Source organism: Tripterygium wilfordii, chromosome 10, assembly GCF_013401445.1.
Source record: "Tripterygium wilfordii isolate XIE 37 chromosome 10, ASM1340144v1, whole genome shotgun sequence".
Taxonomy (NCBI): Eukaryota; Viridiplantae; Streptophyta; class Magnoliopsida; order Celastrales; family Celastraceae; genus Tripterygium; species Tripterygium wilfordii.
This window is the reverse complement of record NC_052241.1, coordinates 4,413,338-4,428,329: the sequence shown is the minus strand read 5'-3', so window position 1 is coordinate 4,428,329 and position 14,992 is coordinate 4,413,338. Positions and strand designations below refer to the sequence as shown.

General features: G+C 35.5%; 3 protein-coding genes across 3 annotated transcripts; 1 reads left to right on the top strand and 2 right to left on the bottom strand.

Moving 5' to 3' along the window:
* Positions 1–553: 553 nt before the first annotated feature.
* Positions 554–1,269, bottom strand: LOC120006801 (protein METHYLENE BLUE SENSITIVITY 1-like). The gene has a single exon (XM_038856890.1). It carries the CDS (start codon positions 1,172–1,174, stop codon positions 860–862), a length of 315 nt encoding a protein of 104 aa, XP_038712818.1. The 5' UTR covers positions 1,175–1,269; the 3' UTR covers positions 554–859.
* Positions 1,270–10,409: 9,140 nt separating this feature from the next.
* On the bottom strand, positions 10,410–11,156 carry LOC120007273 (tyrosine-protein phosphatase DSP3-like). Its single transcript, XM_038857475.1, has 3 exons — positions 11,117–11,156; positions 10,867–11,041; positions 10,410–10,488 (listed from the first exon to the last, which is right to left on the bottom strand). Exons 1-3 carry the CDS (start codon positions 11,154–11,156, stop codon positions 10,410–10,412), a joined length of 294 nt encoding a protein of 97 aa, XP_038713403.1.
* A 399-nt stretch (positions 11,157–11,555) lies between these two features.
* LOC120007202 (photosystem I reaction center subunit XI, chloroplastic-like) lies at positions 11,556–12,976 on the top strand. The gene is made up of 2 exons (XM_038857403.1): positions 11,556–11,827; positions 12,334–12,976. The coding sequence occupies exons 1-2, from the start codon at positions 11,666–11,668 to the stop codon at positions 12,823–12,825; spliced, it is 654 nt and encodes a 217-aa protein (XP_038713331.1). The 5' UTR covers positions 11,556–11,665; the 3' UTR covers positions 12,826–12,976.
* Positions 12,977–14,992: the final 2,016 nt, after the last annotated feature.

Here is a 14,992-nt window from a genome sequence, read left to right as displayed (position 1 = left end):
GGCACTACCTGTTTCTATCCTCGACGTAACCACATAACTAGTAATATTTAAGCATAATTGATTTTTATACTCTCGGCAGAAGAAAAATGGAGAGAAAACCAAATTCCCACCACCCCACAGGGCGAGTGTTCTCCAAAATTATACCTAGTGCCATCGGCTTAGCTTGAAGGGGTCAACACCAAAATACAACTAAAATTCCCAAGTAATATCCCTTATATTCAAAGAAACAGCATAATTAAGAACAAGGCTAAGCATCACCTATTTGAATCCTGTATATTAAAAAAAAAAAACTCCAAAAGATTAAGAACAGATGACAGAGAAACAGACCCTAACCGAGTGTCCTCATGGATCCTAAATTGCCAACCATGGAAGTCTCAAAAAACCAACCATGGAAAGCTCAACAACCTAATCATTATTAGACTTCACAATCAAACCACGTCAAAACCAGGCATACGCTATCCATCCCTATGTTCTGAATAACAAAATAATTAACATACTCGTCAAAAAAAACGTACTCATCAAAGAAAAAACCAATTAACACTAAAGCGTAAACTAAATCATACTTAAAAGAGCAGGATATTAAGCACACTCACATTCAAGCACTAAAAAATATCTCACAAATCTCGTTGCGATCACACAACCAAGAAATAAAACATAGCTAATACATCCTTAAAGTTTTCTGATTACTTTTCCATGCAAACATAGGTAGCATCTACGATTCCAAGAAATTCATCGTCATCCGCCAAACTCGGAACCAAAAACACCACCAAGTAGTAAGACCCAAAACGACCCAACAAACACAACAAAGACACGCAAACCACCAGAAGAACACAATATTGTAGCCGTATAATTTTGAAGTTCACTTCTTGAGGCTTCCCCGAACACCAGGTTTAGTCTTGCTCGGCTCAGGGGCAAGGGAGGAGTGGAGATTGATGATCTTGGACTCCTCGAAAGGGATCTTAGGGTGCTTCGCCTCGTGATGGATCTGCATAGACTTGACATCAGGAGCCGTAACCTTGCAGTGAGGGCATTCCAGTTTGGCGTGTCCGCCCTTTTCCACACCGGTCCGATCAGCAAGGCCGGCCTTGCCTCCGCCCCTGTTCGTTGTCGCCGCGTCGAGCTTCGCCGCGATCTCCTTGGCCGTGTGCTTCTTCGGCTTCGCCTTCCCTGTCATAATTGGACGGCTATGATTAGGTGATTGATTGGATTCTGGGTTATTGATGAATGAGAAACCCTAGGTTTCGTTTTGACGATGATTGAATGATTGAATGAATATTCTAGTATTAATACTCGGCTTATCCGTGTGTGCTGTCCTATGATCCGGTGATATGGACTTCGGCCATGGGCTTTGGGCGTTGGGGCTTCGGCCCATTTAATTTAGGGCAAATTTTATGTTGGTACTCATTTTGGAATTTTTGAATATCTTAAAGTGCCCGTTTGGTAAATAATTTTGACAATAATATATATTATAGCATATATTATAAATAATAAATGATAATATATTTCAGGTGATTTCTATTTTAATGTCCCTCCAACCCATATCCCATGTTTCAATATCATTTTAATATTTTAATATTTTTTTGAGAAGAGACAGGAGAGAGAATTTTTTATTGATTTGATAGGATTTTAGGGATTGTGGACATAACCTATATTTGAGTCAACCAAACTCTTCTATTTTTTTTCGTGCCAACGAATCTTCTCTATTATGAACAATAAACCACATTAGCCTTTCGAACACATTTTTCTTGAAGTATTGCTGACATTGTCATTAGTAGATGACATGGAATTTAATTATTTTTGTTTATATTCCACGTGTAATGCAGGGGTCATTGACCAATAAATGTTTGACATGTGTCATGAAAAATTTTAAATGGTTAATTTCAAAACTTGAATTATGGAATTCTAGAAAGTTATAATTATCAATTGTTTAAAACTCTTGTACTTTTAGAAATGAGTCAAATACTTGAAGTTTTAAAAAAAAGGGCCAATTGACACCCTCATTTCAACTAGTTACAAAAAAGCCCTGTATTGCAAATATTCAAATTAAAACCAAGAAGATAATTAACAGGCTTCAATTAACATGAATGGTATAAATTAGACATAATTCATGAGCTTAAACACATGTCAATACAAATCCATATCAGTGCTATCTCTATAACTACCAGGATCGGAAGACTTTAAGTACTCATTGTATGGACCATCTAACTCACCACCAGCATCTCCAACATCCATTTCAGCATCCCCAACATTAACTTTAACACTGCCAACATCACTTTCAGACTCATTTGCACCAGCACCATCATCATCATTATCACTTTCCTATAGTAGAGTCACAGATTTCCAATCTCTACATAGTTTTCACCTTCTCTCTCACTACAATAAATTCTTCATCATCATCTAAAGAATTATCTTCGGGGAGGAATTCTTCCTCTTTCTTTTGCTCTTCTTGTTCATTGTCGTCACTGCTATACCCACTAGATGCTCCTTGTCACAACAACAGTAGAGTGGTCAAAACAACTCCATATCATATGCAAACTTAAACCAAAATCAGACTAATGTCATCAATTGAAATAGGTCTTCTCATAGCTTTGCTCTTCCTATTCACCATTTCAATGGAATAAACAATAATATAGAGAGATGAAACTTGAAATAAACACAGAGACGAATTTGAATCCAACATCAATTTCCATAAAAAAACTAAAATTCAAAATTGAAATAGTAACTGAAACCCACATAACGAAACCCAAATTTGAAAACTATAAACCCTAGTTCGAAAACCCTTAAAATGAAATCTAAGCCAAATTGAAACCCCTAACATGAGCTACAAGCCAAAATTGAAACCCGACATCATATTCCAACCCAAACCAAAAGAAAGCCTAAAATGAAACTAAAAAATGACAAAATAATCATTTAGCTAGCAAAAATGAATACATACCTAAAAAAGAGGGAGAAGAGAGCTGCAACTAGAGTGAGGGGTTGGAGGACGATGTGCACATATGTGAGAGAAGAAAAGGATAAATTCTAGGGTTTAGCTCAAATGAAGAAACACACCATTTTGATATTTGTTATAATTTACACCTATTTTTCATTTAAACTTGTAACAAATCCATGTCAAATAATGAGGTCCATGTTAGCAGCATTTGACAGAAAATGAGCTCAAAGGGCTAATGTGGTCCGTTATTCATAGTAGAGGGGCTTTGTTGGTACGAAAAAAAGTAGAAGGGCCTAGTTGACCCTTTATAGTAAATAGAGTGGTCTTTTTGTTACTTGTCCCTTGAATGATTGAATGTATATTCTAGTATTAATATTCGACTTATCCGTGTGTGCTATCCTATGATCTAGTGATCATGTGCTTTGGCCATGGGCTTTGGGGCTTCGGCCCATTTAATTTAGGACAAATTTCATGTCAATACCCATTTTGGAATTTCTAGACATCTTAGAGCATTTTTATTTTAGGTGATTTCTATTTTAATACCCCTCCAACCCATATCCCATGTTTCAATATCATTGTAATATTTTTTTGAGAAAAGAGAGGAGGAGAGAGAATTTTTTTTATTCATTTGATAGGTTTTAGGGGATGGTGGACGTACTTGGGCAACCAAAACTAAAACACCAAAAATATGTAAGAAAATAGGGTATTGGTTGGCATGAAATTGAAAAGGGGTAACCTAAAATAGTTTTTTACCTATTATAAGTCACCCATTGGACATGCTAAGCGCACCAATATCGGCTCTTGTAAAGTCACCCGACATCCCATTTTACAAGATAGAGGTGTACAAAGCATCAAAAAGTGACATCACATAAGCTTTTGTAAAATAAGATATAATGAGGGCAAATGCAATAAGAAACAATTTACTGGGCCAACATTTTTGTTAGCCCGGTCTCACCTCTATTACACAAAAAGTCAAGTCAAACACGTATTCTAATACAGCCACATTAGTAAAACACAAATTTCTATACACTTTTTCTTCCTACACACTTTCTCTTTCCACCCAACCCAACAACATTCCATTCCTCCATATTATCCACAACAAAACTACACCAAAACATTAAATATCAATACATCCACATCAGCAAAACACTTATCCCAATACAGCCACATAAGCAAAACACATTTTACAATACAGCCACATCAGCAAAAGACAACATCTTTGTTGGCCCAATACCACTTCACCATTGCATTTGCCCTGATCGCAGATCTACAGTGGTCCGCTACGTATCATAAAATGTAGTCAAATGTCCAAATTTTTAGTTAAATAATAAAAAAGATTCAAAAGACATAAAAAGAATATTTTAATTATAAAAATTCATGTAGCAAAGCTATAGTGGTCCGCTTTGACTACATTATATGATACCATGAATCACTATTAATTTCAATTACCAATTTACATTATAGTAATATAAATAAAAACAAATTCGTATTAGATTGACTTAAAATTACATAAAGTTAAACTTCTCTACGAAAATAATTAGGAGGTAAACAGTACGAATTATGATTTACTATAAATATTTCATAAATGCTCGATAAGATCACTATGAAGTAGAGAATGAGCTTCTTTATCGCTGATTTGATAATGTTGATCTATAAAATCGTGAAGTTCATATGCATGGTCATGTGACACTTCTATTGACAGAGGATTTTCATCGGTCTGATCACATGTGAAGGAAAAATTTTTGTGGAAGGTGTAGATGTTGCTCATCTTCAACAATCATGTTGTACAATTTTGATTGTTGGTATTTGAAATTTTGACCGTTGGAAAGTGATCATTGAAATACTTAACTGAACAAAATGTCTATATAAAATATTTTTTTTATATTATTATTTATCTTATTTAAATATAATGTTGTCAAAAATATATTTCTTCGTTTGAAATATAGTCAATAAAAATTAAATAGAAAAGATATTAAAAGTGATTGAAGAAATGAATATTTTAAATTATAGAATATGGTTTAAAGGAGCTGTGTGAAGTGCCGTTGAATTGCAAAAGAAACATCAATCTCAAGTTCGATTTCTGTCAAAAGATACCTTGAATACGCTTGATTTTGAGGCTAATGCAAGCCTTAGAGACCATTTTTATGGTTGATTTGGTTCTTTGGTGTTGTTGTAGAGAAATATAACTAAAAGACAACATGATTTTGCTGTCGCTAGATCTTGCATAGCTCAATTTGCAGATGCCGATAGGTAAGAAGAAGAAGAATATGATGTCAGATCTAAGAATAGATATCATATCTAAACTTATCAAAAGAAACTCCCACCCTCTGTTGGGGAATTACCCTCCATGATCTTTCTTTCAAAACTATCAACAAAGTAAAGAGAAATTGAAATAACACAATCAATAAACACAAGATTTATGTGAAAAAACTTCAAACCAAAGAAAACCATGGGTGTTGTCTCTCGGAGAAAAAATTATGACTGTTGTCAGAGACAATCAGAGAAACTTTGACTATATGAAATTGTTACAAACATATTATTAGTGACATCTCTCTACTCAAGAACCCTAGAGATTTTTCATAAGCCCCAATTCAGCCTATCCCCTATAAGATTCTACATCTTGAACTTCTTATATTCTCACACCCTTGAACTCATATTCGAACCCCCAAGAAATATATCAAGAGATAAACCACAAGGTTTTTCCGACCTTGCTCACTCTCTTTCCCCTCAAAGAATTTTAAATGGACCTATGTGTCAGACATTTGTCAAATGGGTATTTATATGGCATTTGCTATTTAATTATCTAAGCACGTGTGATCAAATTTATTAAAAACAATGTTTTCAAGATAAACTGGAAAGCAATTCAAGGACATGAAAAGCAATCAACAAATTGTGTTCTTCACATATTCACCAGAGGGAATGATTAAGAGCAAGGGATATTGAGCTTCAATAAGAAAAGAAAAATAACTAGCCATTGGACCAACTGCAAAAAAATGAATTGGAATTGGAAATCTTTTATTAAAGTAGGTTCTTCTTGCACAAAACTTCTCCAAAAATGAATATCGGGCAAACTCTTTCTTTGATGGAAATGGGGCTTTCATTTACAGCCCTTAGATCTTCTTTGAAAAGCTGATCTTAACCGTCCATATAATCTAGCATCCATGGCCCCTAGATGAGACTGAAAATTGATCTCAACCTTACAAATTTCAGCCGTTCCATTTGTCCTTTAGCTTCATCAGTTGTCTTGTCACAAAGTTATAGTTTCTCATCTCAGCCCTTCAATAAACAACTAGGCCGTTGGATCAAAGAGATATAGACTGTAAGCCTAGTAAAATCTGATCATTGACCTCATCAAACACATATGTTCTCCTTCACGTGACGAAACATGTCCCAATAGCAAGGCCGACCCCTCACACGTGCTTGCAATAACATTCTTGAAAAGACCTTGTTGGCAACTTCATAGCCAAGCAAATTAAACATGTATCTCTCTTGAATTCAAATGGGCTCTTTAACATTCCCTCCAATCTTTAAGCAAGCTTCTCTGTAACTTTGTAAAGACTATAGACCTAGGATCAAGACCATTCTTAGGTAGCTGGAATACATTACTCCTCAGAACTGAACTCTAGACATAACTGAACTCCCAATTGATTGTTCCTACAAAGAATTTTGGTGTATAGACACCTCATTGGGCTTGTAAGCTTGTAAAAGCTTCATGCCTTGCACTTAGATCAATCAATAGAAATAGGATTCAATATATTCTAATTTATGTATGATACATCATACTGAGCACATTAGAATGTACATGTCAAATTTCAAAGCAATATTCCTTCATATGGTCATTCAATATAGAACAGAAAGCTCAACTAGCACAGTTTCAGGTTTTCACAGATGCAACAACTTCGAACATAAAATTGAACAGTAAAAAGGTGAAATTTGATCATTTACGCTGCATATGATGTGTTCATTTATGTCTTAACTAAATTTTAGTTCAAGAAACACATTAATCATAATTCATATGACTAAGTTATGGCATTTAGAAGTTAGTTTGCGCACACTAACTTTTCAACAGTTTTAAATGCACAAGACATATCAGGTTCCAAGTCACTCAAGTCACTTAAAATATGATGAATCATGATTATAAAAGTATGTTATGATGTTCAAATATGATTTCATGATTATCTTAATCCAATAGTATATTCTCAAAAGTTAAGCATGATTATCAATACATATCAATTCACTTGCTTGACATATTTACAAATTCATTAAATAATCAAATAGTATGAGATGGTGAATCATCAAAATTATACATGTAGGACCTATGGTCCAACACCTTCATGATAGGATCTTTGGGTATCGATACAGGAGGCTCCTGCAAATGCATGTAATGTAGATTTGAATATCAGCATAGTATATCCATCATCATATAGCATAAGCATGTTATTGACGACTGAAAACACACAATCATGCACAATTGCACATGGTAGATAAAATATTGTTCACCTTCATGATATAATCAGTGTTATAGCCTAAAGAATGACCCATTGACAATAATGTTAATTACTTAAGTTCCCTAGAATACCTCCTACAATAAGATTTTCCCTTGCGTGCACAGCAATGCATTCCCATTTTCCCAACTTCTCAACTCTTGGATTACATACTGGTCATTTTGTCTTTGCTATAATACCAATCAGAATTACCAAAAACCAAACGACATTGATGTGATAATTATATACATATAATTATACATCCTTTATATGCAATCTTGTATTGTTTAGAGTCAAATTGGGATTTTTGTTACCTAAAAATTGTATATTTGCACATTGTAAGTGCCTAGGAGCATACAGGACGAATTGGAGTCAAATCGGAGCAAAGATTGAAGAAAGTTGCATAATCTGCAAGTAAAGAAATCTGATCGATCGGGCCCAATTCCGATCAATCGGACCCGTTTAATGAAGACTTCCCAAAATGAAAATCCGATCGATCGGACCAGCCCAGATCGCGATTTCTGCACTTTTCAGATTTCCAAAAACACCCTAAACTCATGTGAGTCCGACTTAAAACAACATCAATCATCATCATAAACGACTATGGGGTTTAGAGGGGTATAAATAAAGAGTCTTTAGGGTTTTAGGGGGGATCTCTCTCACATTCGCTCACATTCTACCACCATTAGAGAGCTTGGAGGCACCTTTGGAGCTTGGAGAAGAAGAGGGTCTACAAGGGGGTTTCCTCTCTCCCCTTTTCTATCCTAGTTTCTATGGTTGATTTTCTATGTTTATTGATGTATTCTGCGTCCATGAGTGGCTAGATTTCTTTATTAAGGTCTTAATGTAACCAAACCTTGATAATGCAACAAATGAGCCATTGGTTGAGTGGCAATGACTTTGCATGTCCTTGAATGAGGTCATGGGTTCTAGTCTCACCTCCTCCGAATATTTACAAGGAGGTGTGTGGGCTTCGTCTGCCCCTACGTGGGCTTGATAGTCTGCCCCTGCGTGGGCTTGATTTGTGCCTCCTGCATGGGGCCTGTTGACACCTGTACTTTCATAGGCTTGATATGGTGGTGTGTCGTATATTGTGTTTGTACTTGTACTCAAAAAAAAAAAAAAACCTTGATAATGCAATAAACTTGGTTTCCTTATTTCTTGATTTCTCATTTGGGTCAAATGACTATGGGGTTTAGAGGGGTATAAATAGAGAGTCTTTAGGGTTTTAGGGGGGATCTCTCTCACATTCTCACACATTCTACCACCATTAGAGAGCTTGGAGGCACCTTTGCAGCTTGGAGAAGAAGAGGGTCTACAAGGGGGTTTCCTCTCTCCTTTTCTATCCTATTTTCTATGGTTGATTTTCTGTGTTTATTGATGTATTTTGCTTCCATGAGTGACTAGATTTCTTTACTAGGGTCTTAATATAACCAAACCTTGATGATGCAATAAACCTGGGTGTCCTTATTTCTTGATTTCTCTCTCTTGTTGATTGTTTATGGGTGTGTTTAATGCTTTTGGATGTTTGACCATCATTCAATTGATTCGTTGTTTAGATTGAGACCGGAAGGAGATCTTTAAGATTTGCCTCTTGCCATAGATGACATAGATTGCATGAACCATAGGAATATAGGGGCATGACCTATGCAATCGCTACACGGTTAATCCACAAATCTTAATGGGTCTTTGTCTCTTGAACCCGATTGTTAGGAATAACAGGGGTTATGGATAGAGATACTTCTAGTGTGACTAAACATAAAACATTGGATAGGATTGGGAGACCGATTGTCATTATTGAGAGAGGAATTAGGGATTAAGGGATCAAGGGAGTTGAATTGGATAGTTGAGGTGAAATTAAGTATCCTAGTGCTTTTGATCTTTGATTACATTTGTGATTTCTTGATTGCTCTTTTGCTCTTTGATTTAGTTAGGTAAAAACAAAAAACAAAAACCAATCACGAATCATTTTCCCTAATTTACATAGTTGTTGCATGATTTGACATTGATTTTGACGTAGAACGGTCTGTGGAAAAGTTCCTTGAGAAGTTGGAACGTGTTCGAAGGAAGTCAAATCGAAATCAGAATTGAAGTTGTTGTTTTTGGGAGTTAAAGATTCAGTTTCCAACTTTGACCGTCCATAACTTTTGATTCCCTCGTGTGTTTCCTTATTATAATATGTTTCGGAGGACTGATTTTGAAGACCTAAAGTTTGGAATTGGAAGGAGATCGAAAAGGCATCGTTTTGGTGTCCAAAGAAGTTAATTAAGTTTCCTGCACGTTTTATGTTTCCAATTTTTCAATTCTAGTTTAATTAGGAGTCCAACAAGGGTTTGATTGTTTTGTCCGTCTATAAATAGTTTCATAAACGTTTGTAATTGATACAATTCAATACATTCAGTTTTATTAATAAAATTTCTTGAGGTTTTCTCAATTGTTCTTGGTGGATTCCAAGTTTCTTGATTTCGTCGTGAACGAATTCAAGTGTTCTAGCTTCCGCGTCTGCGTCAGATTTCTATTGTTAACATATCCTTGTGGGAACGATAATTTACTCATTTCTTTATTACTTGTGCGATTTGTACGCTTGCAATTAAATTCATATCAAGTATCACCGAGTTATTATGATTTCTTAGCAAGCAACTGCAACTGCAACGATTGTCTAATGGCAAGATAAAAAACCTCCCTTCAGCTCCAATTCCTGGCTACCACACGTGGTTGATGCAAAAAATTGCTAGTCATGATTTCAAAACTAGAAAATGAAAATGACAATTCGCAAAAAATTGATGCATGTATGATTACACACTGGCTGTTAAGTCCCAAAAGAAAATATGCTTCATTAAAAATTATTATCATATAAGAAATAGAATTTACATAATTATACCACAAACATTCATATTCAATACACGTAAATGTAATAAATTGCATGTTTAAAATAAGTATTGCATATAAAAGACCAGAGAAGGAAGAAAGTAATCACCGTCTTCCCCTCAATTTCAAAACTGGAACAGCTGAATATTTTGAGATTGAGGGAACTCCAAATTCTCTTCTGGATAGGGTTCAGGACACAAGTATCTGCCGAAAAGTTAGAATCACTAGTCATATTATTTCATCAAAGAATAGCAAAATCCATACCAAAACAAACAAAAACCTTCATTGCATTTTCTCTTGATCGACAATCTTTTTCTTTTTTTTTTCTTTCTTTCTTTCTTTCTTTCTCATCCTTTGCAGAATCCATGACAACAAAATTAACAAAAAGAAGTTTCTTCCATTGTATCAGCAGGTTTCTTGGCAATCAAAAAGCCCACAATTTTAAAATTTCCGAACTCTAGAAATTCGCTGACTATTTGGTTCATTAATTGAAAAAAACACGAAGAAGAAAGAAAGCACAAGAATTTAAGTTTCTCGAGTTAGATAAAAAAAGTATGCATATGAATAAACAATGAAACATACATAACAGTGCGAAGATTTAGGGTTTCAAGAAAAGCGAAATTCGCAGGTTGAGGGAACCCAGATCTGTAAATGCCGTCTTCCACCATCGAAAAGTTCCCAGGAGGCACCAAACCTTCCTCGGCTTCCATGATGACACACATTCTGTCTCGTTCCACTGCTTCTATCTTGTTGTTCTCTTAATAACAAAAATCAAATAAATTGTCTCGTATAGAAACAAAGCAAAAGCGAACGCTATGAATTTGAATAAAACCAGGCAATGCAACCCGAAAAGGAGAAGGTGAAAGAGTCATTGTTTGCAGGAATGACAAAAGGGATATTAAAACGACGTCGTGGATAGAGGTTTCCAGTTTCCGATTCTTGCTACGATTCCTTTTGCGACAGCTTCTGAAGGCGAGGCAGAGCTGCTTTTTTTAGAGAGTTTCGTGCGTAATTTTAATGGAAAATTCAAAATTAATTAGTGTTAATTTCTCAAATTAAAAAGAAGTAATTCCTGTCCATTTTTTTGAGTCTAACGGATACGATTTTGACTTTTGGAACTCAAATTTCAGATACTATTACCCGACCCAGTTTGAACCTGGGTAAACCCGACCCAAACCCAAAATGTTTGATTGAGGTGGGGTTGGATAAAGGGATAACGTTTTTGCCAATTTCATCCAATGAAATGATAGCACAATAACACAACCGCAGCCACACCCTCAAACATCTTGCCCTCACATTGTTACACCCATCAAAACCAGACCAGACCTTTGCACATTTCTCTATTTTGAAGAATCCAAGATCAATCAGGATTCAATTATATATGGCTACTGCTTCTCCAATGGCTAGCCAACTCAAGTCTACATTCACTTCACCAATCACAAGAACTCTGGTCTCCCCCAAAGGTCTATCAGGCGCTGCTTTTAGGGTTCTGCCTTCTAGGAGATTTTCTTACTCGACCATCAAGGCCATCCAATCTGAAAAGGTAAAACTACTGAACTAATAATATACAGGGAAACATCAAACATTTGTGCTTCCTTCTTTTTCCTCTAAATTCTTTTGGGAACAACAAACTTCGTTTGGTCTTTGCTACTCAACTTGGTAGTTTAGTATTTTCAATGTTCTAAGAAACTATATGATAATATGATTGAAATTTCTTGCCCAAACACATTTAAGATATTGTTCGTTTTGGGTTACGGGCATTGATCGTTGCCATTGGTTCTTAAGCCCGAAAAATGCATTTACAATGTGAGAGAGCTTAGCTTTGTCTTATAAATCATTCAGCTAGGTTATATAAGATCGATAAGAGATTCTTAGTCTTGACATTATACATATAATGCTTATATAGTTTTATATAATCTGTTGAAGCCATGATGGGATCAATGGTGGTGTTGAAGCACATAATGCTTCTTTTTCATCATACGATGCCTAGTTAATTATAATTGGAGACCTCTTTTAATTTAAATTTGTTTTAATTATTTCATATGACAGCCCACCTATCAAGTGATACAACCCATCAACGGAGACCCATTCATTGGGAGCCTTGAAACACCAATAACCTCAAGCCCATTGATTGCCTGGTACCTCTCTAACCTTCCAGCCTACAGGACTGCAGTCAGCCCACTCCTAAGGGGCATTGAAGTGGGCCTGGCCCATGGGTACCTTCTTGTTGGCCCATTCGTTATAACCGGCCCGTTGAGGAACACCCCTTATGCAGGAGGAGCAGGGTCTCTTGCAGCTGCAGGACTTGTTGTGATACTCAGCATCTGCTTGACAATGTATGGAGTTGCATCCTTCAATGAAGGAGAGCCGTCCACTGCTCCATCACTGACATTGACTGGGAGGAAGAAGGAGCCTGATCAGCTCCAAACTGCTGATGGGTGGGCCAAGTTCACTGGTGGGTTCTTCTTTGGAGGGATCTCTGGTGTCATTTGGGCTTACTACCTCCTTTATGTCCTCGACCTACCTTACTACGTCAAGTGAAGCTTTTGAGTTCTTTGTTTTGGGCTTCAGTTTGTGTTCTTAATGTGTCCTTTCCTTTCTTTGTAAAAGTAAATTGCATATCTTGTATATGAAACATGGCCACTCTTATCAGAAGTACTCTTTGATATTTAATGTTGTGACTTGTGCTTTGTGCCTTATGGCTTAACTAGCAATGCACCCATGCTTCGCTGTGGGTTTATTGCTCTCCTAAGTAGTTCAAGGGTATTGAAACTCAACATAAAGTCCCACATTGAAAAAATAGAAAGTTGAAGTGTGGTTTATAAGGCACGGGAAGGTCTCATTCATTGACATAAACGTCTGAGAAAATGAGTTTTCCTCCATTACAAAGTAAACTCACATGTGTTGGGCTCACCCCCAGTCCAAATTCCTAACATGGTATCGAAATCCGGTTCTGGGGGTGTGTCTTTGAGGCCCAAAAAGACCCGACAAAAAAAAAAGGTCTTCCATCTCTAAGCACAAAAAAGATGTGACAAGTGTGATGGGTTTGAGGATGAAGGAACTTATGTTTGAGGAGGGAGTGTTGAAGCCCAACACAAAATCCCATATTGAGAAAATAGAAAATTGAAGTGTGATTTATAAAGCATGGTAAGATCCAACTCATTGGCTTAAGTTTTTGAGTAAGATGGGTTTTCCTCCATTGCCAAGTCATTGTGCCAAGGAAACCCACATGTGTTAGATCTATGTAATGTGGCCTCACTCCCGGTCCAAATTCCTAACAAAGAGTAAGGATAATGAATTTAGTCATATAGTATATATAATTTATGATAAAAGCATTTTGCTTTTAAAATGCAAAATATTTGGCGTACTGTATTTTTGTTCAAGTTGGTATAACCTCATCTAACCGAAGGAAGATATGTAATTTATAGCTTTCTTGTTCTTCAAATATATATAGGAAAATCCAAGTGCTTATACATTCATTACTTTACTTTTATGGTTGCTCATTATTTAGATAATTTGTGAAAATAACTTCAAAATAAACATAACATAAAATATAACTCCTTTGAAAGAAACCTCGTCAAATCTTTTAGACCCTGAAATTCTATGCAATGTTTGAAAACTGATGATGTGCAAAATTAGATTAGCTAACTAGTAGCTTGGTAAGATGTTGCTTAGACCTACAGTCATCTCAGTTGATTAGACTTGGAACTGTTGAGTAGCGTTCTTCTCTGCACATGTAATAAACGTGAACGATGGGCTCCCTGAGGTGTACCCTAGGGGACATTGTGACGATCAAGTCAGTTCGATTAAAAAGAAGGCTAAGGAGGATGTTCGATATTGAGAGGCCTCTCTTTAGCTAATAGTTGAAAAGTGAAAAGGTGTGAGAGTTTCACACGAGTGGAGGTCCCTTTTTATATGATTCTGAAATAATTGATTTTCTATAATTGTGGTAGGGATTTGTGAGGTTAAATCCCTGATAATCCACTTAACTACTGATCTATTCAAAGTACTATTCTCGATGCCCTCTATTTCATTTGTTGTTAACCATATATTTTATGATTAGCTTTTAGTTCATAATTCTTGGTTTTTTCTTTGTTCTTCATTGTGTTTGGATTGCATACATAATCTAAGTAACAAATAGACAACAAATCAATGGAAAAGCATCCTCTCATACCAGTAAATAAAGAAAAAGTATACCCAACTATCAAATAGCCATAACAGGTAATTCCAATTAATATCACAAGTAATAATCAAATATTCATCAATTTGATCAATTATGCATAATAATCAATGTGATTTGTATGGGATAATAATTATCAAATAGAAAGAATGAAATAATACAAACTTGATCCAAATTGAAAAATCAACATTCATCAACTTGGTCCATCATGTATAATAATTCTTCCAATTCATATCAAATGTCAATTATGAAATAAAAATAATCAAATATCCCTAAACTTGATCTAACCAAAAGAATTAAATACCGATCAATTTGATACATCATGTATAGAAATCCATGAAATTCATATCATATCAAAACTCCAATATAAAAAATAAATAACAAAACTCCAAGTAAACCAAAAAATAATAAAAGACCAAATTCAAAGAAACCACAAAGCTGAAAAATTATACACCAACATGACATTCAAACAAAAGCAACACCAGACACTCTATAATTGTCAAAATGTCAATAATTTTTCATCACAGA